Source organism: Hipposideros armiger, unplaced genomic scaffold (genome assembly GCF_001890085.2).
Source record: "Hipposideros armiger isolate ML-2016 unplaced genomic scaffold, ASM189008v1 scaffold_12, whole genome shotgun sequence".
Lineage (NCBI taxonomy): Eukaryota > Metazoa > Chordata > Mammalia > Chiroptera > Hipposideridae > Hipposideros > Hipposideros armiger.
The window spans coordinates 4,544,973-4,571,113 of NW_017731362.1; the positions used below are offsets into that span (position 1 = coordinate 4,544,973).

At 38.0% G+C, this 26,141-nt stretch overlaps 1 protein-coding gene across 6 annotated transcripts; it reads right to left on the reverse strand.

Moving 5' to 3' along the window:
- Positions 1 to 3,538: 3,538 nt before the first annotated feature.
- Positions 3,539 to 24,240, reverse strand: ARPP19 (cAMP regulated phosphoprotein 19). 6 transcript variants are annotated; one of them, XR_002126493.1, is made up of 5 exons: positions 23,890 to 24,101; positions 14,373 to 14,469; positions 12,465 to 12,587; positions 6,305 to 7,922; positions 3,539 to 3,706 (listed from the first exon to the last, which is right to left on the reverse strand). XR_002126493.1 is itself a non-coding variant. In XM_019665022.1 (5 exons), exons 3-5 carry the CDS (start codon positions 14,424 to 14,426, stop codon positions 7,752 to 7,754), a joined length of 348 nt encoding a protein of 115 aa, XP_019520567.1. In that variant the 5' UTR covers positions 14,427 to 14,469; positions 23,890 to 23,944; positions 24,161 to 24,176; the 3' UTR covers positions 3,763 to 7,751. The 6 variants fall into 6 exon arrangements, 5 of the variants coding, with proteins under 5 accessions (XP_019520567.1, XP_019520590.1, XP_019520599.1 ...); XM_019665022.1 differs by lacking the exon at positions 3,539 to 3,706 and adding an exon at positions 24,161 to 24,176 and having other exon boundaries at positions 3,763 to 7,922; positions 23,890 to 23,944; XM_019665045.1 differs by lacking the exons at positions 3,539 to 3,706; positions 14,373 to 14,469 and adding an exon at positions 24,161 to 24,240 and having other exon boundaries at positions 3,763 to 7,922; positions 23,890 to 23,944.
- Between the last annotated feature and the right edge of the window lie 1,901 nt (positions 24,241 to 26,141).

The window sequence follows — 26,141 nt, forward strand, 5'->3', positions numbered from 1 at the left end:
TGGGGGGAGGGGGGTAAGACTTCTTGGAAGGCCATAGAATAACCTAGGAGTGAGGACCAGGAATCTGAGATGAAGGATCACCAAAGTCACCTGAACACCTCAGCATCTGCAGCAGGGTTGTTTCGTGATGCCAGAGCATAGCGGCCTGTTGGAAGCCACAGAAACTTCAGCGATGCTTCCAGGGGGCGGCCCAAGAGCCTACCTTGTTCCTAGGCCTGTGTGTTTGTAGGGGTACCACTACCATTCTGCCCAGCCCTCTTTCTCCTCCTGTTCCCCCAGTGATTATCCACACCACATAGAATTATGCTGAAGCTGATTCGGATGCCGCCTGAGGTCTATACCTGCAATGTAGCTCTGTATCAAAAAGTCTGAGAAATCTCAGAAGCAGCATGCAGTCAACTCACTGCTATCCTTGCACATCAAGCAGAAGAATGTGGTCTTTGTACACCCACCCCCTGCTGTCTTCACCCTCCTTCCGGCTCCCACCTTCACTCCTGGTTGATTATTCTCCATATTTTTTCATCCCAGCTTCTTTTTAGTGTGCTCATCTTTCTTATTTCTTAGTTAAATCTAAGTGGTGCCCAGTGCCCATCATGGGAATCTGGGATGGTTTCTATCAAGAGCATCTCTCAAGGTTGGAGCCCTTGGTTCTGTGCGTCCTGCATATATACAGTAAGTCCCCGACTTATGAACATTCGAGTTGCGAACTTTCAGATCCGAGCGGACCTCGCATTAGGAACATTCGTAGATGTGAACTAATCGCGGAAGCAGCTCATGTGTCTGCCGGACATTGTCACAGTTGTGCTGCTGTGTGCTTACTGTACAGTGTGATATTGTACAGTAGTAGTGTTCAATCTGAGCCCAGGATGTCCGGAAGGAAGAGGAAAAACAGTGCTGACATGGAGGGGACTGCTAGAAAGCGTCAAAGGTGTATAAGACTCACTTTGTGGGATTTACAAACGTTCTCCCTGAACGGAACTCGTAAGTCGGGGACTTACTGTATTTGAAGGAAGACCACTGACCCAGGGGGATACATGGGGCCAGTTCTCACTCCCTGGAACTCAGGCCTTTCCTGCCGTTGCTCGCTTAGCCCAGTCTCCTCTGAGATGCCAGTGGTAAAGGCTACAGAGTACAAAATCCTGCAGAATTCTGTGTTCTTTCCAATTCTAAAACCAAATCTCTTTCATGTTTTGGGGGCCCACTCTTATTGTCCAGACACAAAGAGAAAACTGTGCTGTTATGACTGGTACAACAGAAAAGGCACAGGACTGAGATTTAAAAGGCCTGAATTCTACCCCTTGCAGTTCCTGCATGCCTTGTGTTCGGTGCTAACCGGTCTCTTTTCTCGCCTTTGAGAGAATACCTTCTCCCAGAAATGCCAAGAGCGCTAAGGAAGCAGTTCAGGGCATGTTGCCCCAGGGTATGCTGCTTTGCCAGATTGTCTATTTCAAGGGGGACTGGAAAAACAGCAAATACAAGAAAAACACTCTGGCCTTCCGTTTCTTAAAAGCAGGAGATGAAATTCCTATATGAGATCTTCTCCTCCCTCTACCAGAAAGTAATGTTCTTATCAAGGACGAGAAGTTGAAACCAAGAGAATGCTATACAAACAGACCTTGTTAGAATAATTCTTATCTTCCTTTAGCCCTCCCCACACAGTTTAGTCACTTTTCCACAATTGCTTCTCTTTGCTCAACCAACTATAAAAGCAAGTAAGTTTTGCCATTTCTTTGGATTTTCATTTCCTTATGCACTCTCATGTTGCGTAAAACTTAAATTTGTATGCCTTTCTTCTGATAATTTGTATTTGTTAGTTTAATTTCCAGACCCTGCCAAGGATATTGACAGCAGAGGAAAAACTTTCTTCCCCTACACTGAGAAAACACTAAAAAATTGGTCTTCTAGATTTTTTTTTTCCTTTTAAATGACAGGGGGGGAAAGAAATGAGAATTATTCTCTTTTAATTCCTGAATACATGCATTCAACCACTCCAATATTTGAGGCCCTAGTTGGAGGAAGGTAGTGGGGATGAGGAAGGGAAGGGTTTTCTACTCTTGACCTTGCATCATTCAGAATAGATTTACAAGCCAGAAGAAGCAACAAGGAGCCTTGATGGCTGACCTCCCCTACCTTACCCATATATAGTCACAGTCCCAAGCACTTTGTCATTAGTCAACCAGCAATAAACCGGCAAGTCACAACTTCTGAGGGGATAGGATTCCCCTTCCCAAAGAGGAGCCAGAGGACATTGTAGATTTATTTTAAATTGCTAAGACCTCAATTATTGCTTTATAATTGGGAACATTTTCATGTAAGTTATTTCCAAATAAAAACAATGTCCAAGTTAATATGAAAAATCCCTCTCCTCCAAAACATTCGTGGACATGACTTTTTTTAATATTGAGGCCTATGATGTACCCCAGACTGTTCTACATGCTGAGGACTCATGAGTGAACAAAACAGATAAAATGCCTTACCTCATGGAGCTTACATTCTAGCCAGGGAGACAACTAGAAAGGTAGACGCTAAAGGTGACCATTGTATTAGTTTGCTAGGACTGCCGAATAAAGTACCACAGACTGGGTGGCATAAAGTTAACATACTGTATGAGCTGGAAGCTATAAGTCCCAGACCAAGCTGCTGACAGGGTAGGTGCCTTCTGGGAACTGGGAGGGAAAATCTGTTCTATGCCTCTCCTGCGTCCCAGTAGTTTGCTAGCCATCTTTGGCATTCATTGGCTTCTACTTCATCACCCCAGTCTCTGTCTTAATCTTCATATGGTGTTCTGTGTGTGTGCATGTCTCTGAGTCCAAATTTACCCATTTTATAAGGACAGTCATATTGGATTAGGGCCCACCCCAATGACCTCATCTTAATTAACTGTATCTGCAAAGACTGTATTTTCAAATAAGGTCTTATTCACAGGTACTGGGAGTTATGACTTCAACATCTTTGGGGGGGGGTGGATGGCGGGGAATTTAACCCATAACTGCAATGGTGAAGCTAAACAGAGAATGTGGGAGATCAGCAATTGTAGTAGGGTGCTTGGTCATTGCTTTATTCAAATTAAAAAATTTATTGAGGGCCTATTATGTACCAGCAGTTAAGGTAATAGAGATGAATGAAATCTGGTTCCTGGCCTGCGAGAGCTCACTGAAACAGGTACCCAAAGAGGGTAGAGGAAGGGGCAGTCCATGCTGCATGGTTATACTCGTATACAGAGTGCCAAAAAAATGTATACGCATTTTAAGGAAAACTATTAAAATTGTACTCAATATAAACCAATAATGAGATGACCACAAGTCATGTTTGACTTCTGTAAGTACAAGAGGTGCTCAAAGTGGTTACTATCAGAGTCCAGACACTTCTGATTACGGCAAACTACTGCTTGAGCAATGCTGACCAAATTTCCCACTTGTATACAGTTTTTTGGCACCCTCGGTATATTATATTTCTCAGAATGTAAGCTTCTTGTTTCATCCATCTTTCTATTTCTGACAGTACTGTATTAGTGTCTTATCATGTCATGGAGACGACATACAATCTGCATACGTTTAATGTTACCGAAATCACAAAGCCTTTACAAATATAAGTTAACTGCTAAGATCTCATTAACACACAAAACAAAACTGAAGACTACAAAAGTCAAATTCCTCCTGCACATAGTAGTAGCTGAAATCTGAAGGGATCAACTTCACAAAATATTCTGAAAAAAACAATATAACATTCAAATAAAAAAACTGCAAATTAAATCAATACAAATTAAGTAAGTAGATCAATTTATTTTTCTGTGTATTTCACAAGTATAATTCTGGAAGGGCTATTTGACAAATTTCAGCATTAACTGCCAACTCTATATAGACATGTTCAACAAAAAAGGCATTTACTCTTGGCCCTTTTAATACAGGCGAAGTGTCCTACTGCATCACAAATGATATGTGGTAACAGATTTGAGGGCATATTAAAGAAATTAGATGTTTTCTTTCAAATGCTATTTAGTTGATAAACAACATAATACAAACACACATTAATGGCTGTCATGACCACCAGTGATCTCCAGAATAAAACCCACAGGCCTACACAATTAAAAAGGCTGAAACACGCAAAACGATATTAAAATCAGTGTTTTTATTCTTAGATTAACAATCCCAGAAAGCAATTTTTTTTATCTCGATTTTACAAGGTGTGGTGGGGGAAGACTGGCAGTGTATGCTGAGTTGCAGAGTTGGGACAGTGGCTCAAATTAGTCATTATCCAGATTAGGATAGTGTTTTAGAGAATGAAAAATGTGTCCTTAAATTGTAACATATTGGGAAGAATATTGATAGATAATTCATCAGTCCTACACACTATTTAATGAATGCCATCAGGGGCTTAAAAAAGCCAGGATGGGGGAATAATTTTTTTTTTTTGTAGTGTGTATGTCTGGTTTTGGAATTAGCGTAATGAATAAGGAAAATTAGGAGTGAAAATGTGTTTGAATGTTGGGGAATGTGAAAAGGCCACCAGAAAAACTGCTTTAGTTGCCACTCAGATGTGCTCTTTCTACAGGCTACCTGCCCCTGGATCACCAAACACCAAGTTTAGACCACAATTTAAGTGGAGATTACATTTCAGCTCTGATAAAACTAATTTGGATTGAGAAAGAATACATGTCTGATTTAGTAAAAAGTATCAATAAATATTTAGAGGTATAATCCTATTACATCAAGTAAAACAGCAATTAATTCCAACTGTTGTAGTAACAAGTGGAAGCCTTACTAGGCCTGCCTTGATGAATAGTTAAGACCTATTTTTAAGTCAGCAGCACAAGAGGATTGAATAATTTGTAAATAGACTGCAAACATGCTCCTTCCAGTGTATCAAAACAATCTAAGAATCCTTACTTTCCCAACATGCCAAGAACTATAACTATTTTAGTCAGCTGTAGTTTTCAAAAATGTTTCTTTAAACTGTACTATCGAGTAGGAGCTACTAGACATGAAACAGGTTATTTCAGATGTTAGCCAATTTTCATGAAGTATTTATCTCCAACTTCGGTTTACTTCAGCTTTCATTTATAACAAACAGGACAATGATTAAAATTAGTCATTTCTCAAAATCACAACTCTGAAATCATAAAAATGGACGATTACGATTGAGCCACCTAGCCAAAATCATTTCAGCAATGGTCAAACAGCCTGCAAATGTGACTTCGATAAGCTGAGCTTTGAGGCAGAACAAAAAATATAAAAATTTAAAGCCTCTCTAACCCAAGCACCAATAATGGAGGCTAAGCAATTACACCTACAAATCCTTAATGACAGGTCTTTCCTAATGGAAAAATCCTGAGATTTTAAGCACTGTAACTTTATAGAAGGCAGATTGGTTTAATGAGGAAATTTACCTTTAATAAAAAGACAATCAACAATATTCTATTTTGGGCACTTACTCAGTATTTCACAGATCCTCAACAAGTTTTGAGGTAGGTTAAATATTAGCATTGTATTTCACAAACTAAAACTCAGGCTGAGGTTACATCACTTGATGCAAACCACAGCAGGAGTCCTATCGTGGTCAAGAATAACATGATTTCTCTTTCAGATTCATCTTCTCTGATGTGTAGATTTAATGGTGATCGCTTGCAAATATTCATTATAAAAGACTAGATATTACAGAAAATTCTACTTTGGGGTATTTTGTAATTCTTAAATCAATCCTGCAATGATTATACATATTGTGGAATAACCTACTTGCTCCTATCACAACTATATCTACATAACTGATTCTTAACATTACAAATTAGCACATTACTGATATTGTTGCTTTTCTGCTTTTTGGGGCAGGTGGAACAGAAAGATAATCAGCAAGCTTTCCTCAGAGCATTAGGCAATCTTTAAGTGCAGGTGCTATGTTCAAGGCACCATCTATGATGATTTGGGTCATAGGAAAGCAGGTATACAAATAGAGCCAAGATCCAGAAAAGATGCTTGGATCCAAAAGAAGGGAGGCCCTGTGCAAGTCAAAGATGAAGAGAAAAACAATATCATCTCAGATTATTGATCCTCATTATCATGCTACAGCATCACAACATCTTATGGGAAGAGCTCCTAAGAGAGCGGTAAATTTGTCCCAATAAAGCATGTTCAAGTTCTTACTAACTAGATTAAAAAACAAGTAAAATTAAATTGCTATTTTATTCACATGACATCTATAGAAGCAAAATATCTAAATATTTTAATATGAATGTTCCACTTACGTAAATTATTCTAATTGTCACAAGCCTAATTCACTTAGCTCATCATAATTACTTAAAATTATTTACCAGAATTTAGCTCATCCTGACATGGTTCTTGGGCCAGTCTTCTCAAGTATTTGTTTCATTATAAAGTTCATTTTATTTAAATAATTGTAAAATATTAGTAATACAAGATTACGAATGGTTAATAACTGAGAAATTATAAGGAAAACATCCTTAGTATGTTATAAAATACAGCACTCAGCACAGCAAATTTCAAGAGTAAGGACACAGACACCAATGCTTCTGAATAGACTGAACAGCACAGCCCAACGTGATTTGAGTCAAAGCAGCAAGAAAATAAGGAGGGAGGGGCCACAGGAGGCAGAGTATTGAATATTGAAGCCTTTTATTCTAGTGTCCCCAAAACTGACTGTGGAAGTAAAAAGTTTCTACATTTAAAAAGTTTATATAAATTACATGAATTGCAATTTTCATAAAAGTCAAAATGAAACGTTCTGCATAGGACAAAAGATATGCCTAAGCAACATATCATATTTGCACAAGGCCACTGAATGTCATGGATATTAGTAACAAATGAAAAAGCTTAAGTCTATGGCAGACTGAGCAAAGATTTCAGTTTGGTATTCTATACGCCCAAGACTGTAAACTACTCTTACTATACAAAAGCTCTAATGACATACAGTTCTGTGTATGAATGTTTGTGCTTCTGGTTGGCACATCATCTACTTTTTAATATGTGAAATTAATACAGACATTTGTGAGAGGTTGTGCAAAACTATTGTATTTACAAAAATGGCACAAAAGTGAATTCAACAGTCGATGCACATGCATACTTCATTCACATCATTAACAACAAAAGGTATTCTAACTATAGAACTGTGTAAGAATGTTAGCGTCAAGGGCAGCTGTTAAGCAATAGGGTCACATAAGTTACACCAGAACGGGCAAATATTGCCCAAGTAAACTTCTATTGTTAAAGCTGAAACAGGTTTAAGGCCATTCAAGTTCAAGCACAGAAATACAAATCTTTTGGAGCCCGATCTATTTGTGTTTGAAATATGTGACCTTTCTTCCAACTTGTGGTCTTAAACTTCTGTTTTATAAAATCCAAAAGGAAAACACAGAAGAAATCAATATAGTAGAGGTTATATTAAATAAGAGTAACACACAAAGCTATAATTAAGATGAATTAAAGCCAAAACATTAAAATTGTAAAACTTGCTTGGTAGTTGTTAGGACCAGTCCTACACTAAGGAGTTAGGTAATATATACAATTATTTTCAAGTAAATTACTTTATGTTGCTCTAACATGTTTTCATCAGTGCACTGTAAAACTAATCAAAAACTCTACACATGTATCTTCCCTTACAATAGCAGCACACACTACCGCTACCTGCAAAGCTGTCACTCTCAAATGACTTAGTGAATGAAAGGAAATAAAAAGCGGGGAAGTAACATATGAAGGAAAAATAATGGAAATTAGAAGATTCATGCAGTTCAGCTCTTTTAATCAGCCAGCCAGCTTGCTAGCAACAAGGGATGGTTTCCGTTGAGGAAGGTCCTGTGGAGTGGGAATGTGGTCACCAGTGACCTCTGTCTTATCCGGGGCTGCAGTAGGAAGTTGCTTGTTCTTCATTTTTGCTTTAGCCATGTTGTAATCCCCAGAATCAAAATATTTTTGCTACAAGGATAAAAAATAATAATAATAATTCAGGTGAGAGTTTAAAAGGCTTTCATATGCAATTACAATGGCTTAAGATGTAGATGTGACCTTATATTGTCAGTACAAAATAAGTTAGTCTAACGAAATTTAAACAAAAACATTAGATAAAAGCTATGTTTCTGTAGTGAGTTCCAGCATAAGCCAACATTGAGAAGTCAGGCAAGAACCCCCTCCTCTTCAGGCTTATTTGTATCATTCTGGCTTCAGTATGGAGCCCTTAAGATTGACATCAGCTTCCTCATCAATCCATCTGAGAACAAACAGTCCTGGACTTAAAGAGTGAAATGCTAAACTTGCATTTACTAACAGAAAAAGCAGGCTGACATTCTTGCTTAAATGATTTTGAAAATAAAAATACACAATTCACCAACTTGCATTTATAATGTGCCACCTGCTTTCAATCAACCTTATAGTTACTTATTAAAACTATTATTTACACTTGTTGGTACTGTCATCTAAGACAAGCATTTCTGCGAGGACTTAAATCATTTACTTGAACCAGAGCAATTCACTAAAATCAAAATTAAGGTTAAAATATAAAGGCTAGGGTAACAGAAGAAATACACTCATTAGAAACTAACCATCACTTAAAATGCACAACTCTATCCTACACCTCCATTTTTCATTTAAGACGTTGAATAAGTACAATTATTGCTCTTTTTAGTTTGAGGGATGAATAAGGCAATAATGATCACTAAAACAGAAATTGTAATGAAAGCTAAAGATCAACCTTAATATGGTAAGCTACGTTGCGTTATCTGAGTGAAACCAGATGAACTTGCCTGGGTTCCAACTTTACCTATCAGGTTTAGTCTCCCTTTATTGAGCGCCTGCTATAATGAAGCACTGTGTGAGTCTGGGGGAGAGATGGACAATAGCCAAGTAAATCAGCTATTATACTGCTTTAATTACTCAAGGAGGTAGGGGTGCTCTAAAGAGGGAAACCTAACTAACCTCAGTCTAGGGTAGGCAAGAAGGAATAATACAGGTATGAGATGAGGGCCTGGACAAAGCGTGAGGGGAAAAAATATATAAATATTCTGAGACTTCAGGGATGCCTCATGTGGTAAATGAAGTAGATGAGAACTCACAGCTTAGTATGAGGTTGTTGAATGGCCTGGGAAAAGGTCTCACTGGCTGCCTCTTTGATAAGCCAGATCTGCTGCTTCTAAGGCCAAAGGGTCTAAAGTAAGACATCACTTTTCATGTGTCACCGTGATACATGTAACACACTGAGCAGTAACAAGGAAATGTGGACCAGACCCTTCTAAGGCTTGCTGCAGCTTCATTTCTGTACATTTTAAAATAAGTGTAGTGAAAAAATATCTCAGAACTTCTTACAAACTATTTTATAGCAGAGAGCTACTTCTGAAGTTTAGTAGCCTCTAGAGGAGAACAAAGCAGCCTGCCAAATTTTTTACAGAGTCAAAAACACAAAATGAGGTATTTAACACAGTGCAAAATTTAGGCAGATTGTCCCAACATAATGAAGTCAGTTTGTAATGATAGTTATTCTATAGTAAGCACAAGTTCATCGTAAGGGCTTCTCACTTAACTGTAGATTAAGGCTACTCTGCTTGGGGAAAAGGAATTAAATTTATTTTGTGTAGCTACAGACAAAACTAAAATCAATGCTTACAATTTTAACTGCCCTAGGTAGAAGAGTGAACTAGATCAATGTTTCTCATACTGGGACAGATACAGTCTAAGAAGGCAGTATTAGTTGTTTTTAACAATTTTTAAATTTTATGCTAAGTGAAAATCTTTAAAATTAACAAAACTATCTGGATCATCTGGATGACAATCTTACAAATCCTCCTCTCACCCAAATTCAGGGGCTACATTTACATCAGTATTTAGCATTGCACCGACACTAAGTGATCAGCGAAATTGACAATGTTTAACTTTTAAGACCATGTTTCTTAAAATTGGATCCTCAGTTTTCTTGGGACTTCACAAACTCCACAAATATGAAAAAACAAACAGAACATGGGCCAGAACACTACTTCTTGATATCGCTCCCCGCTCTGACAGTCTATATACTCACTATGTACACGTTATATTTAAAAGCCTAAAATAGGAGTCAATCCTGGGCATCTCATAACATTAACAAGTACAATCAAACAGAATGGGACCTAATATAAATAATACCTAACCAATCCTCTCAAATGAAGAAGAAACTACTTAAAGAAACAGTGCAATGTGTCAGCTTGCTATTATGACAGAAGAAAACTAAAACGCAGGACTCTGTGATTCAGGCTTCTTAAAAAAAAATCTTTTATCAGAGGAAATGATATGGTTGAATATTAGGACTTCATTTCCATAATATAAAGTATTTATTCATTAACATCCTGGTATAATATACAGTAATTTGAGATGCCGTCTCCAATTCTGTGTATTTCTTGATTCCGTGGCCTTTTCTCATTTGCAACTATTTATACCTACAACACCAATACCAGGATACCATTTGTTGACTTATCACAATTTATTTCTCTGCTCTTGAATAGTAGTGCTGCTTCTAATTATAGTTAAAGCTATAAAAAGTACCTTCGAACTTAAAGACTTTTTCCTTATATTGAATTATACCCTTAGATCAATTCATAAGAATATGAACATTTTTATAAATCTTAACCAAAACCCCTTTCCAAAGCAATAGCAATAATTTTAAATGCTACACAAAGCAAAGAGTGTATTAGCAACGTTCAACTTCAACCTCATCAATGGGCATTTAAATATTTTCTAATTTAGTTGGATGTATACTATGGCATGATTGGTTCTGTTTACATTTCATTGATTTCTATCATGGATATTTTTCTGTGTGTTTAATATCTATATTTCCTGTTAAAATCCTTTAGGGGGGTGTCATTAATGTTTTTCTTGTATATTTGAAAGATCCTTTTGTGTATTATAGATATTAACTATCATTGTTGTAATAATTTCCTCAGTAAATCATTCTCATGTAACAGAGGTTTTACATTTTTATGTATTTGGTATAATTCTTCCTTGTCATCCTATTATTTCAAAGCTGTGTTATTATTTTATGTAAGATAAAAATGCCATTCTATATTTTGCCACTTTAAAAAATAATTTGTTAAAATATTCGTTTGATAGAAAGATAAATAGTATATAATTTCACTTATATATGGAATCTAAAAATATCAAACTCATAGAAACAGAGTAGAATTGTGGTTGCCAGGGGCTATGGGGTGTGGAAAATAGAGAGATGCTGGTCAAAGGGTACCTGGACTTATAAGTTCCAGGGCTCTAACATGCAGCAATGTGGCTATAGTTAACAATACTCGGCTGAACACTTGAAAGCTGCTAATAAAGAGTAGGGCTTCGATGTTCTCACCATATCAACAAAATGGTAACTGTGTGAGGTAAAGGGTGTGTTACTAACTTTATTGTGGTAATCATTTCACAACATATACGGGATCAAATCATCTCATTGTATACTTCAACTTACACAATATTATATGACAATAGAGCTGGAAAAAACATCCTTTTGGAATTTGGTTTGAGAAAATAATCCATATATAACTATAGCTAATATAAACACACATACACACAGACATGTTTTTGTAAGCAAGCTGCAGTTACCAGTATATTTAAGGTATTCATTTAAGTAAAAACATGACTTGGCCTCTGATTCAATAAACAATTCTCTTCCATAAACAGTATTTCATCCTTCCCTGCTCTCTGTATAATAATTTAAATGTGCTTAAACTGAAGATGGAGCCCTTAATTTTTTTTATAAACAAAGAAGGGGGTACAAAAGAAAAACCTAAGAACAATGTAACATTATCTGAATTCAGATCTTATTATTGAAAAATAATGGTTTCTACCTCACAAAGTATGGCAACATTTGGAAAATGTTTTTAGTAATTTAAACTACTAAAATTACAATGTATAAATTGTATATCAGAGTAACTCTGTGAAATGTATTATGTAAAGGAGATAGTAAGCTATGCTTTTATAAGTGATTTAGTCCAAATAAAAAGTATTTTAAACCTTTGGATATTGTATGGAAATCACCTTTAAAGCAGCTAAAAGTTAAAAAAATATATAGACAGAAGAATAAATACTAGCTTCTGGATGGTAGCTTTTGGGAAGAATGAAGAAAGGTGCTAATATATATACTATATATACATGTAGGTTTCAACTATATCTACATTTTATTTCTGACAAAGATAAAACTTAAGTAAATGTGGCAAAATATTTAAACATATTAAAAATCTGGGTGGTGGGCACATGGGTTCTGTTATATTATTATCTGCACCTTTCTACATGCTCAAAATACTTTACAGTTAAAAGTGATAAAGAATTGATTCTTATTATACATCTTTATAGAATGACAGTCTAAATTTTTGGGAAAAAACGTTCTATATATTAATCTAGTAAGGTACAGAGCTATATACGCAGATACCCATTTTCACAATTTCTATTGGCACACTGAGTTCCTAGAGCTTAAGGATTTGAAGGTTACACATGAGAACTTACCCCTTTCTGCAATCGTTTCCTTAAGAAATCGGAACCTCCGGGCTTTTGTCCCAGATGTGGATACCTTGCTCTCAATTTTGCTTCTTCAGCTTTCTCTGGACTAGTCACTTTATCTTCCATTTCCTGAAATAATTTTAAATAAATTACTTCTCTATTACAATTCAGTTATTTAAAATAATTTGCCTTTTAATATCTGGATTCTGGCTTTAGTCGTCAAATGCCATATAATGCAGCATCTAAGAAATTGAGCACAGGAGCTTTTAAAACATCTCTATCTTGTTTTTCCAGCGATCCATGTGATAGTTCTATTATAGCTGTGATGCATGTGTAACACCCCACACACTGGATAAAAATATCAAGATAGCTCAGCTCTCAAGTCTTGCTTGCCATTACTTTCTAGTCATGTATAATACATTTATAGTTAGTCACCTTCTATGGAACTCATCAGCTCTTTGTCTATATTTAGAGAGTCATCTTAATACAGTTAAAATACTAAAGGTCTTTTTGATTACCTATTTTATCCAAAATCATGCATAATTGGAAGCTGAGATTCTTTAATAAAAATCAACAGCAGCTTACTTACCAGCACATTTTCCCTGAATAACTCAATACAGAAGACCTTGCTATTTGTAAAGGAGAAAAACACCATCAATCTTCACATCTGTATATTATTACCTAATTATCCCCTATATTTAATAATCTTCTTCATGCTAAAGATTCTATCTTTAATGTATCAAAACTGTTTTCTAACCAAGGGCTGTCAATATCCTAAGGCTATTCACTTGTCTACTTTCTTCCCAAGAGCTAAATTTGATAGGGAAGCTGCATTTATTGCTTTATGACAAGTACTGCAGAAGACTGAATCAAGAAAAAACAGTCGCCCTGATAGGGGAGGCCGGGAAATGGCCAAGTGCACTTTCTAGCTAATGAACTCATTTCCGTATATCAGCTCAGCAAAATGACACACCTCTGCATATCTCAATTCTCCCAGGTTTTTAATGAATAGTCAAAAAGCAATAATGTTAAATACATAAATGCCAAGCCTAATGTTCTTGTATAGCAAATAAATCATTTATCTAGAAAATGAAGAAACTTCATACAAGTTTTGCATATATGCATTTTCCTCAAAATTATATTCATACATTGTGTTATAATCAGTGTCATTCACCATATATAGTCAATATCTCCACCTTGAACAACTTCCTCATGTGTTGTTACACATCTCATTTTTAGTCGTAAAGGATTTTGAGACTAAAGCTGCTACTGTCAAATAGGCTTGCTCCATGGGGCTTTTTATGGGGCTTCTTTATGTATATGGTCTCTTCTGCTTCAAGTGTTCAACTACCTTCCTCCTTTTATGCTGCAATGTCACGCATCTATTTTGATTTGCTGTCTTTACAGTGGTCACATCATTCACAAGAAATTCAACCATGTGTGCTCAGCCAGAGACAGAGACCTAAAGAGCATCAGTGATTCTGCCAGTCATTCCATTCAGGAAGGAGCTGACCCAGAGAGCTCAAGTGTGAGGTGTGTGATCCAAACTTGCCATTCCCATGATAAGTCTCAATTCCTGGGTATTTTTCAGAATTTAAGCATATCAATGTACTGTCTATCATTCTAGTATTGAAAAACTCAGCCCCTACAACACAAGCTTATTGCCTCAGCTGGCAAACAATTAAGAATTAGCCCACACATCTATTCAAACACTAGACAGCCAAGTGACTACTTGACCTGAGAACTGATTGAGCAGTTGCCAATAATATGGTCATGACTTCACTGGGATTTTTCAAGGGGGATTTTAGTTATATGCGATCTGCCCTTACCAATGTTAGAACCTAACTCCCATTAAGAAATGACTACGCTGTACTGATCACAGAAGCTGGAGAAATAATATAAATTTAAGGTTACCGCTTTCATGTAGGAGGTGGGCTGGGTCACTGCAGTTTCTTCTAGGTGGTTCATCCTTCACTCAAGCATCTACTATGGCCCCAGGGTATCTGTAGTGCTACAATTCGAAAGTGGAATTGGGAGGAGGGACCTACTCTTGAATTCCCCTGTACAGCTGTTTAGTAAATTGGTTGACATTAAATTTGGACGTGGGTAGGGAAGGACTCCAACCTGATTACAGCCTTTCAGTCTCAGAACTTTCAAATTAAAGGGTGTTAACTGAGTTCTACATTTCCACTAAAGCCACCCAACTTTCTTAGGCCTAGGAAATGAGGGCTTTCCACTTCTTCGTTTGACTTGAATTATCAGTTCTCTGTATCTAAGAGGGATTCCTTAAAATTTCTAGTATGGGGTAGTTTGCAGTATTTCTTCAGGTTTTCCCCATTTTATAAATGGGGGGAGGGGAAGTTGTACACAATATACCATCTTATCTGGCATTCCCTCATTTTCTTATTAAGAACTACATTTATGTATATATTTATATAAAAATAGTAAGCACGTTCAATTAAAGTAGTTTACTATAGAAAAATGTTTGGGGCAAAACAGCAACTACAGCTGAAAATATCATTTAGGTTTAGAATGGATTTATAATGTGAAAAACAAACCAATTCTTGAACTTTCTTGCCGAATACACAGCACAGTGGCAAGTCCCTGCTCAATGCAACTTCATAGCTGGAGTCAGAATTTCAGCTGCACTGAACACCAAAAGGGGAAAATATGACCAAAGCTACATTTTTTTAAAACATAGTAAATACCATCAAGATGTCCACAATACTTTTCAAGGACCATATGAAAACATTCCTAACCTTCTGCAGACGTAGACAGTTCCAGGCCTTTCTGATAAGCAAGTTCAAATGCTTGGACATTCACCAATGTTTCGACACAGCTACAGATTTGCTTGTGAAGTATAAATAACACATCAGGTGGCAGACTGTGTCCACTTGCATTAAGTTCAGTTACCCTTCTCTAAACAATTCCCTGAATCACTACAGTTACAAACCTAAAGCTACATTTCCCAGGCTGAATTCCTATCAGGTTTTGCCAATGGTACCTCCACCAGATTAAAAGACATGGGAGGAAGAATCCATTCTGTTTCTGGTGATACCACCAACACTGTGCAGACAGCAGGAGCTCCTGTAGGGGGGCATGGAGCAGATAATCTGGGGATACTGTAGCAGCTACATGAGCGTGGGGGTGGAAGACACTGGGTTCAGAATAGTGTGTGTGCTCTCTGGCAGGGTCAACAGCTTTCTGCAATCCCTCACCTCTGGAAACATTATCTTCCCCCTTTGCTCTTCTATCTCTTCTAATACTTTGTAACCTAATTCCCTAAATCACAGCCCTTTCTTGTTTGAAATACCCATTATGGTTTCTGTTCTCCAGACAGGACACTGATAAACTCAGGTAAAATAAGCAATTTAGCCCTACAGTCATGTTTAAAAAATGCAAAAGGAGACACAGAATTTGGTGTGATTGCTTATTTCTGAACACCCTTCAAGGGAATCCTAAACATTGATTTCAGCTAGAATGAAAATAAATACCCAAAAAGGTTTGAGATATAGAAGAAAAAGCAAACAAAGAAATTGGTATATGTGCATGTATATGAACAAATAAGTCACTTTTCAAATTTTCCCCCAGCTTTAGTGATATAATTGACACACTCACTTTTAATATTAATGTCTTTATATGTGAGGTTAAAATCAGAACAAAAATACTATATAACAGTACAGTATTTTTAGAGTTTAAATGTTCTACAGTCCTGTAATGTTTAGAAAAGGGTTTATGATGTTAATTTTAAATTAAGGATGCATGATCAAATTTTAAGGGGAACCAATTAAATAACAGAAACAAAAGTATGTAACTTCCAAACTAATAGTGGGGGTAAAATGGAAGAAAATCAATTTGGAAAAAAAACAAACAAACAGGGAGAAGGGCAAGAAAGGAAAAAAAAAAAAAAAAGGCCAAAGAGAAGCAAAATGACAGATCGGAGAAATCCCACTATGTCAATAACCACAATAAACATAAACGGACTGCTCAACTGTCCATTTAAGTCTAGCAGCTGAATTTAAAATAAAATCTAGCCACTTGCTAAGTACAAAAAAAAGAAAATCTAAACATATAAGGACACAGTTGAAAGTAAACATAGAAAAACAACATACCAGGCAAATGCTAACTGAAATAGAGCTAGTGCTCCTATATTAATATCAGATGACACAGACTTTGAGACAAAAAAGTATTACTAGGATACAGAAGATCTAAATATTCATGCTTCTAAATGAAAGGTCTCAAAATATATAGAGCAAAAATCAACAGAATTACAGGAAGTAACAAGTCGATTAGCATAGATTTCAACACATCCTCCTCAACTATTGATAGGTAAAAGGCAAAGTAGTTGAGATACTTGATTTTAAATTTCCACCCAACAATTAGGAAATGCATGCAAAAATGGAAAAATTGACTAAATACTAGGTCACAAAGCAAGCTTTAATCATTTTCATCTAGACCACCATCTATTACTAATTCATTAGGTTAAAAGTCAATAACAAAAAATTTTACACATCTCTATTTGGAAATTAGAACCCATTACTAAATAATTCAGTTAAAACAGGAATCATGTGAATAAAAAAAAAATACTCAGAACTCAGTGATAATAAAAATTCTACAAATAACAAACTTTTGGGATACAAATGTCCCTGAAGGACTTATATTAGAGGGGGAAAAAACCCTAAAACTTAATGAGCTATGTATCTAATTTAAGAAATCAGACAAAGAACGGAACCCAAAGAGATTAGGAGAAAATAAAAAGCAGAAATTAATGAAACAGAAAACAAGAATACAATAGAGAGGCTCAACAAAGGGGGGAAATGACAAGCTTAACCAAGAATTACTTTCTAAAATTCAAACCTGGTTTTGAAATTTTATTCTCCAAGAAGCCTTTGTGTTATAAGCAATTTACTACTTTTTAGAAATAGATGCTGGAGTGGATTCATTTAGGTGGTAACACATTCGGGGGTGGGGGTGGGGGACAAAGGGGGTAGGAGAAGCATCATTAGAATTCTGGAACTTTTGACTACAGACTAGAAACTGGGAAAGCAGAAACCCAGGATATCGTAACAGAGATATATGCTTATGATATACAAAAAAATTTTAAACTATATTTTATACCATACTTATCTTTTATCTTCTTGACAAGTACCTATGCCTCAAAATATTTCTCGTTGTATACTCTGTACCTAGCACAAGGCCTAACCTTTATTAATGTTAGGCAACTTGCATTTTTGTGAACTATTGTATTGAAATACATTAGCTATCCTTTCTGTAAGTAGGTGGGGTATAAGACATAAATACATACATATAAAAAGGACATTTTATCACATTATTAAGGATTATTTTGTAGTCTGTCATGGACTGATATTAAGTATGAATGACTGATACCACTTTTCTGCATTCAGCAGAGAAGTTACACAGCAACACCAGCAACAGAAACCTAACCACTGTAAGCAAATTCTCATCTGCTAAGCAACATGTTCACTGATGCAATGGTTGATGAATAAATAGAAAAGATTAATGAAAGCCAACAAATCCTTTAGGATATTGCCAAGAAGGTACAAATACTGTCAACCACTATGGAAATATACTGTAGTCCTTTTAAGTCCTTGCTTCTTGACCAGTGCCTGGCATTTAATTGATGTTCAATAAAAGTCTACTGAATGGGGCAGGCCAAGTGGAGCGTTGGTTAAGAGTTGGCTTAGGACACCAGCTCTGAGCAGCAGGGCCCTAGTTTGGATCCCACATGAGGGCCAGTGATGCTGCACCTTCTACAGCTAAGATGGTGAACAACAGCTCGACCTGGAGCTGGGCTGCCGTGAGTTGCTGGGGACTAGGCTGCAGTGGGGCTGGCCGGCAGCTGGCGTGAGCTTTCGTGAGCTGCTGTGAGCTGCTGTGAGCCGCCATGAGCGGCCGTCCAATGGCGGGCGAGCAACTGCCTCATCCGGGAAGAGCGCAATGATAATACCAACATGGGCCAGTCAAGCGACGTCCTCCACAACTAGACTGAAGAACAAAAGGACAGCAACTTGTATGATCCCCTCCACCGATTTCCCAATAAAATCTTTTTAAAAAGTCTACTGAATGAATAAACACAATGTACTCTGTTTCAATAAAGCTAGACCTTTACAAACACCTGATAGTTTCACCATTAGCTTATCTTTGAAATACATGAACCTTACAGGTTCACGAACAGAAGTTGGTATTAAAGTCCTACACAAACAACAGAGACAAGCCTAACTGCTAAGGTAGCAAGGAAACATTTAAAAACTTCTAAGGTTTACCTCTAGATTGCTAAGAATGAATGGCTGCACACAAACCAAAGTAGCACGTTGTGCTCTGAACTGTAAGCACTATTTAGCCTTTTGGTTACCAAAGGTAGTGTCAAAACAGCCCCAGAAAATGCCAATATTAACTGCACTTTTTAAAAAATTGGGAAAATAGGAAATCAATTTATATCCACTCTTTACTGATGATGCATGGAATTAATTTAAATAATAATTCTCTTCCTCTTCTTCCATCACTAAAAAAAAGCACCACGCATCTTTTAAACTGACAAATATTTGAGAGCTCTACTTGAGTTAGCATCCTCCACATCTTACTAACTTAATTTGATGAATCCTGTAATACAATCTTTAGGAAACCTTCTATTGAGAACTTCTTTTAAGTTTAAAAGTCACAATATATTGGGGTGCCAAAAAATGTATACAAGTGGACGTTGCTCAAGCAGTAGCTCGCCATAATCACAAGTGTCTGGACGCTGATGGTAACCACTTTGAGCACCTCTTGTAATTGCAGAAGTCAAACATTACCTGTATTCATCTTTTGTTATCGGTATATATTGAGTATTATAATTTTAATAGTTTTCCTTTCTTAAAACGTGCATGCATTTTTTTGGCACCTTCTGTATATACACATCCCTCTACTTTTTAAAAAAGTTTTTTGTTTTTTTTTAAGATTTTTATTGGGGAATTGGGGAGGGGACCAGCCAAGTTGCTGTTCTTCAATCTTCATTGTGGAGGGCGCCAGTCGCCATTAGGCTGCCCATCGGCAGCTTGTGGCCTCTAAGCTCAAGGTGCTGTGTTCAGTCTTAGTTGTGGGTGGGTGTAGCCACCATCCCATGCGGGAGTCGAACCGGCAGCCTTGTTAAGAGTGCACACTCTATCCACTGAGCCGTCCAGGCGGTAGCTCAGCTCAAGGTGCCGAGTTCAGTCTTAGTTGTGTGTAGGCAGAGCCCACCATCAAACAGGCAATCTTGTTGCTACACCAGCTGAGCCATCCTGCCACCTGTTAGCAGCTCAGCAGCAGCTTAGCGCGGGCACAGCATCACTGGCCCATGTGGGAATCGAACTGGTGGCCCTGTTGCTCAGAGCTTGCACTCTTAAGCCAACTCTTAACCAACTGAATCACTCGGCTGGCCCTAAAATTTATTTTTAATTGTATTCAACATACAGTATTTTATTAGCTTCAGGAGCACAACATACTGATTCAACTTTTGTATACCTAACAAAGTGATCACAATAAGTCTTGTAACCATCTGTCATTGTACAGTTATTACAATATTGACTATGCTGTACATTACATCCCCATAACTTATTTTATATACTTCTTAATCCCCTTCCCTTTCCATTCCTTTTTCATTCATACTTTTAAGTGGGTCTAAGCTAAGGTTTCTATATCACCATGGTATCCCTCTCTCTTTTTTAAACAGTACTAGCATTGCCTTTGTATTGGAATAGTACTCTGGCAATAGTTTCAACTGAAAAGTTCTGAGAAAAGTTCATTCAACCAACATTTCCTGAATAATGTCAGGTATTATGCTACTATGAGAGAAAAGATAAAGAAGGATCTCTGGAGAACCATATGATTTCGCTGACATGTGGGATATAAATCTGAAAGCAACAAAGGAACAACGAACAAATGAACACAAATGCATAGACACAGACAATAATTTAGTGCTTACCAGAGGATAAAGGGGGAGGGGGAATGGCAGAAGAGGGTAAATGGGGTCAAATATATAGTGACAGAAGGAGAACTGACTCTGGGTGATGAACATACAATGTGATATACAGATGATGTATTATAGAATTGTACACTTTGAAACCTATTTAATTTTACTAACCATTGTCGCCCCAATAAATTTTAATTAAAAAAGGGTCCCTGAACTTAAGATGCTCCCAATGAAGACAGAATTATGTATTTTAAATCTCTGCAAGCCTCCTCTCACCCCCAGGACCAAAGTGCATGCCTGTCTTAACTTAGTGGTATTCAAAGTGGAATTCAGATGATAGATCCATGAGGCCTTTACTAAAATTTTTGTAATGTTTTGTTTCAACTTCAGTGATAATTTAAAAGAAAAATATAAGCATATACTAGGGCATCTGAATTGCCATCTCATATCTAAGTAGTGTTATGCGACTTCCTTGTCTGAGCTTTAATTTATGATGACAGACTCAGCAGTATTATTCCTATAGTCCAGGATGAGAAAAGAACAGACCTCAATTACAATAAACAATGTACGAGGTTGGACAATTAAGTTCATGAACTTGTTGCAACACTGTTGCTAACCTTTTTTGATATCAGAAAGGTTATTCATTATGAATTTGCACCAACTGCACAAACAGTTAACCAAGTTTACTATTTGGGAGTGTTGAAAAGGCTGCGTGAAAAGTTAATGACCTGAACTTTTCGCCAACAATTCATGGCTCTTGCATCACAACAATGCACCAGCTCATAAGGGGGAGTTTTTAGCCAGTAAACAAATAACTATTGGAACACCCACGCTACTCACCTGATCTGGCCCCCAATGACTTCTTTCTTTACCCGAAGATAAAGGAAATATTAAAAAGAAGACATTTTGATGACATTCAGGACATCAAGGGTCATACGACAACAGCTCTCTGATGGCTATGGCTATTTCAGAAAAAGTTCCAAAATGCTTTGAGGTTGGACTAGGCACTGGCATCGGTGCATGGCTTCCCAAGGGGAGAACTTCGAGGGTGACCATAGTTGTATTCAGCAATGAGGTATGCAGCACTTTTTCTAGGATGAGTTCGTGATCTTAATTGTCAGACATCGTATCTATGACTCGACAGTTAAATGAACATGCAGCTTACTTATAAAAAGGAAAACTGAGTCATCATATGGTCTTGGGGAGTGTTAACCTGCCATATTAAAAAAGCTCCTGCCCTTTACTGATTGCTACCATATTCTCAACACACTGGAAATTTTCACCAAAATACCATGTTACTCTGAATTAATAATTTAGACTGGTTTTGTATTTGATTTTTTTAATTTTAGAGTCTATAAAAATAGTTTATACTTATCTTTAAGTTTACATATATTTAATTAACATCCCAATAAAAAACAGTGGTCTATACAGTTTTTCTCTCTTAACAAAGGTGCACATATTACTCAGGTAGAGCAATAGTGATCTAGCTCTTACTCTATGCAGAGCTCATCTCTTTACCTTAATTTTTCAGAGGCAAGAAGCTAATGTACCATGAAACTGTAAAGGTATTTTAGCTAAATATAAATACTTTGACTTTAATTGAAAGGTAAACTGGGTACAAAGACAATAATCCAATTTTTTAGGTCATCTCACCATTCTTCCAAATAGAAAAAACAGGTGATTTGGCTGATAGGAACACAGAAGTGACTCTGCACATTTCCCTCATGTTTAGGGATGGTATCCATGCTACAGGCACTCAACATCTACAGCCAATCTTTAATTCAAGAAGGGACATTACATTATTAACACTCTTTGGTATTAATGACAGCATCTAAAACCAAAGGACCTGAAATAAATTTTTAATGTAGACATTCATGAAGAGAAAATATTCAAGATATCCTTAATATTGTTGAGACATAATATTAGGCTGTTCCAAGCGTTTATACTGTAGAAATCAACACTATACTTGGCAACATACTAACAAATCTCATTGGAAAAATTATATAGCTACTGTACATCAGAAGTCAAAACTGAGGTTGATTTTAGTGTTTAGGACAAGACAGCAAAGACATGAGTTCATTTTTCTGGGTTCCTAAATCCCAAGCAATAATGAATATCATGGTAAATATTTTACAATAAATAAATGATATTTAATATTACTATAAAGTTTTTAATCCTTAAATTGTATTTTTTTTTACCCCAAAAGTCCATTATTTTACAAAGTGTGAAAAATACCCAACATTGTTTTCACTGAAATATTCCCAAATAATGTGGTAACTTGGCCTATTACTTACGCTATTGCTGTTTTCTTGTTTTTCTCCAGTTGCTTTACAAGTAATATTACAATAGAACCATCCAACCCAATTGGAGTTAACACGGTTAAGAACATATGGAACAAGTTTAGAACACTAATCAAATTTCCAACCTGATGAAGGGCATGGTGGCATAAGTACAAGCATTAGACCAAATACTATTTATGATATGCAGTCTGATTTTTTAAAGGACGTGTTGGTAAATCTCCATAAACAATTTAAGAAACAAGATATCATGGACCTTTGTGGGCCAGCCCCAAGTACCCTGGAGGGCAGGGCAACAGAAATAATTATGGTGGAAGGGGCTAGCACTAGCCTAGATAAAATACAAAGCCTTTATATCTGTAATTTGAATCACATCGATTCGTGGCATATTTCCCTACATCACAAAGATATTTAAAGTGAATTACAAAATATTACCGTTTCCATGAAAAACCTGATCCACTAAACTGGTAAAAAATTTTATATTCCCATCCTCAGATTTTTAGTCAATTATCATATGCAAGTCCCACTGGCTCACATTTTTTGAGCACACAAGGCGCTAAATACTGTAAATCACCCACCTCATAAGCCTCATAACCACCATATGAAGCAAGTACTGTTATTCTTATTTTACAGATTAGGAGATTGAAGCCTAAAGAGTTTAGTAACTAAGATTACACGGCTAAGAGGAATTGGAACTGGAATTCCAACCCAGGTCCGGCCGAACACCAGAGACCTCCTTTGGAGTTAACAGTACGCAGACAATAGCGGAGTTAGTTTTTCAAGGACAAAATAAAATTTCCTAAGCGAAGTGTAGCCACGGAAAAACTTAGGTTCCACGCGTAAGGACTGAGTCCTGGGCTCTTATGTATATTAAAATGATGAAGGAAAAACGCGCGGCACACCGAGGCGTTACAATAGGCACGTTCCAGGAAAGACGTGGAGAAGGTTCAAACTCGCACCACGCTGGCGTTAATTGCCAGAGTTCCTGCGGGCAGCCCGATTCCGGAGGGTTCTGTCCGCCTTCACAGCCGAGGCGCATTGGCACAACCCCCTCTGCACCAGGCGCCGCGGGCTGGGCCCGGGCGCGCCCCTCCGCACGGGGCGGGAGCAGGCCGGCCGCCAGGCCCGGTCCCCGGTGGGAGCGGCTGGAGACCTCCCGGGCCCGCTCCCCGCGCACACCCACCTTCTGTTCCTCCGCTGAGGCTGCCTCGGGGACTTCCGCGGACATACTGCTCCCTCTGCAGACGAGACACCGGGAAAGGATGCGATTACCGGGTGGCCGAGGCCGCCCGGCCGCCTCAAGCCCTCTCGTCCCCGCTCTCCGAGCCCCCGCCCGGGACGCCTCCGCCCGCGAAAATGGCCGCCGCCTTATGACGACACGGAACCCCGCGGCACTCTGCGATTCCGGCCCGCCGGCGGCCCGGTCGCCCCTCCCGCGCCGCGCCCCTGCCTACCTTACCCCGCTTCTCCGGCTCTGCGACGCCGAAGCACTTCCTTTCTTCCTTCAAAGGTCGCGGCTCGCGCCTTACCTCACATCCGCCTGCCAGATGCTTTCTGGGACTTGCAGTTTCTAGGTAGCGCCGCATCTCTCCGCCTTTTCCGGCCTATTCCGATCCCTTATGGTCCAGGAGCTTTACTGCTGTTTCCATTTCCTCATACTCACCTAGTCCCATCTCCTCCTCGTCCTCCGCTCTGTAGCCGGCCAGATTTTCTTCTGGGCGCTCTCGAGTTCTGTTCTATTTCCCTCCACTAGTCTTTCCCCCTCAGCCTCACCTACTGAACCCTATTCATCGTTCACATCCCCAACGCTGCATCGCTGCGTCAGGAAAGCTCGTCCTGAGCCCCTACACGAGGTCAAATCCACCTCTTAAATGCTATCACATCTCTGTATACTTCCTCAGCAACACACACTGTATCATTAGACAGCAATTGTTGTGATTACTTTAGTAATGCCCCCTTGCCTGCTCAGATAAGCCACATCAGGGCAGGGACCTCACCCATAGTTGCTTATGTTTCACTCCCAGAACCCAGCATTTCCTAGATAGTCAATAAATATCTGACGAAGGAATTAAAAGTTCCGTTCATTTGTCTACTGGGGATCGACTCCCACAACTTGACTGAAACTGCTGGCGCTGAACTCCTCCAGTGACTTGCTTAATTGCTAAATTTGTTGGCTTTACATTTAATCCCCCCTCTCCTAGCCATCTGAATAGCTACTGGCAGTATAGGGTGTTTCCAATGAAGCAGCTCTCAGAAACCTGCAAATAAGATTGCCTTCTAATAGCTGAACTAGTGATAAGAAACAGATAATGAATGCAGTTCTGTGGGAATTGGGAAACTATTAAAACTCAACCAGGGTGTCCTGATGGAATTTCAGACAGGAAGACTTGTACTGGGATTGCAACTTAAAAAACAAGGGCTACACTACACTCCTTTTGGGGAAGGAAAGGGGTTTGTCTGGCGATGAAGTTTTTAAAATAACAAGGGTTCAGGAGGCCAACTCTTTGACAAGGATATCCCTTGAGCTGGGTCAGCTGAGAAACTTTGTAAGCTCAACTAAATTTGTTCTCATTCAATACCCACAAAATAACCTACTAAAGATTTGCCTTTCTTTTATGTGGAACTACAGGGAGAAAGGAGAATGCACTAGCTAGGTTAACTGGAGCATCTAGCAGTTGTATTTTTATTAATAAACTAGCATTCTGGTATACTGGGGGTGCCAAAAAAATATATACAAGTGGACACTTTGGTCAATGTTGCTCAAGCAGTAGTTCGCCATAATCATAAGTGTCTGGACGCCGATGGTAACCATTGTGAGCACCTCTTGTAATTGCAGAAGTCAAAGTGACTCGTATTCATCTTTTGTTATCAGTATATATTATTACAATTTTAATACAGTTTTCCTTTCTTAAAAAGTGTATACATTTTTGGGGGGCACCCTCTGTATATTCTATATCAATGTACAATATTTGTTAGCTTGGGTTGGGTTAAAATCTGATAGTCACACACAACAATAATAAAAAAAAATCAATGTATGTGGCTTTGTATAAAGAAAATCTGTTCCTGAAAGATAACGACACTCGTATGAGGAAAGGTTCAGTTTCTGGGAGGCTGACTTTGGTCGCTGGAGAATTCACAAAGGCCAATACCCCAATGTGGGGACCTGACTAGGAAGCCATCCTTCCCCAATTAACACCCGTCTGCATCATCAACCATGAACCTCAATGTTTAAAAGTGCACACTGATCACCAACACCCTGTTTCTTAACACTTCCTTCTCTTGGTCACTGGGATACCACTGTCTTATTCTCTCCTTTTTCTCTGGCCAGTCCTTAATCTCCTTCGTTGAGTCTTTATCTGCCTCCTAATGGGAGAATTGTAGCAATTCTGTCCTTTGATCCCCTTCTCTTCTAGTTCTACACTTCCCAGGAGATTA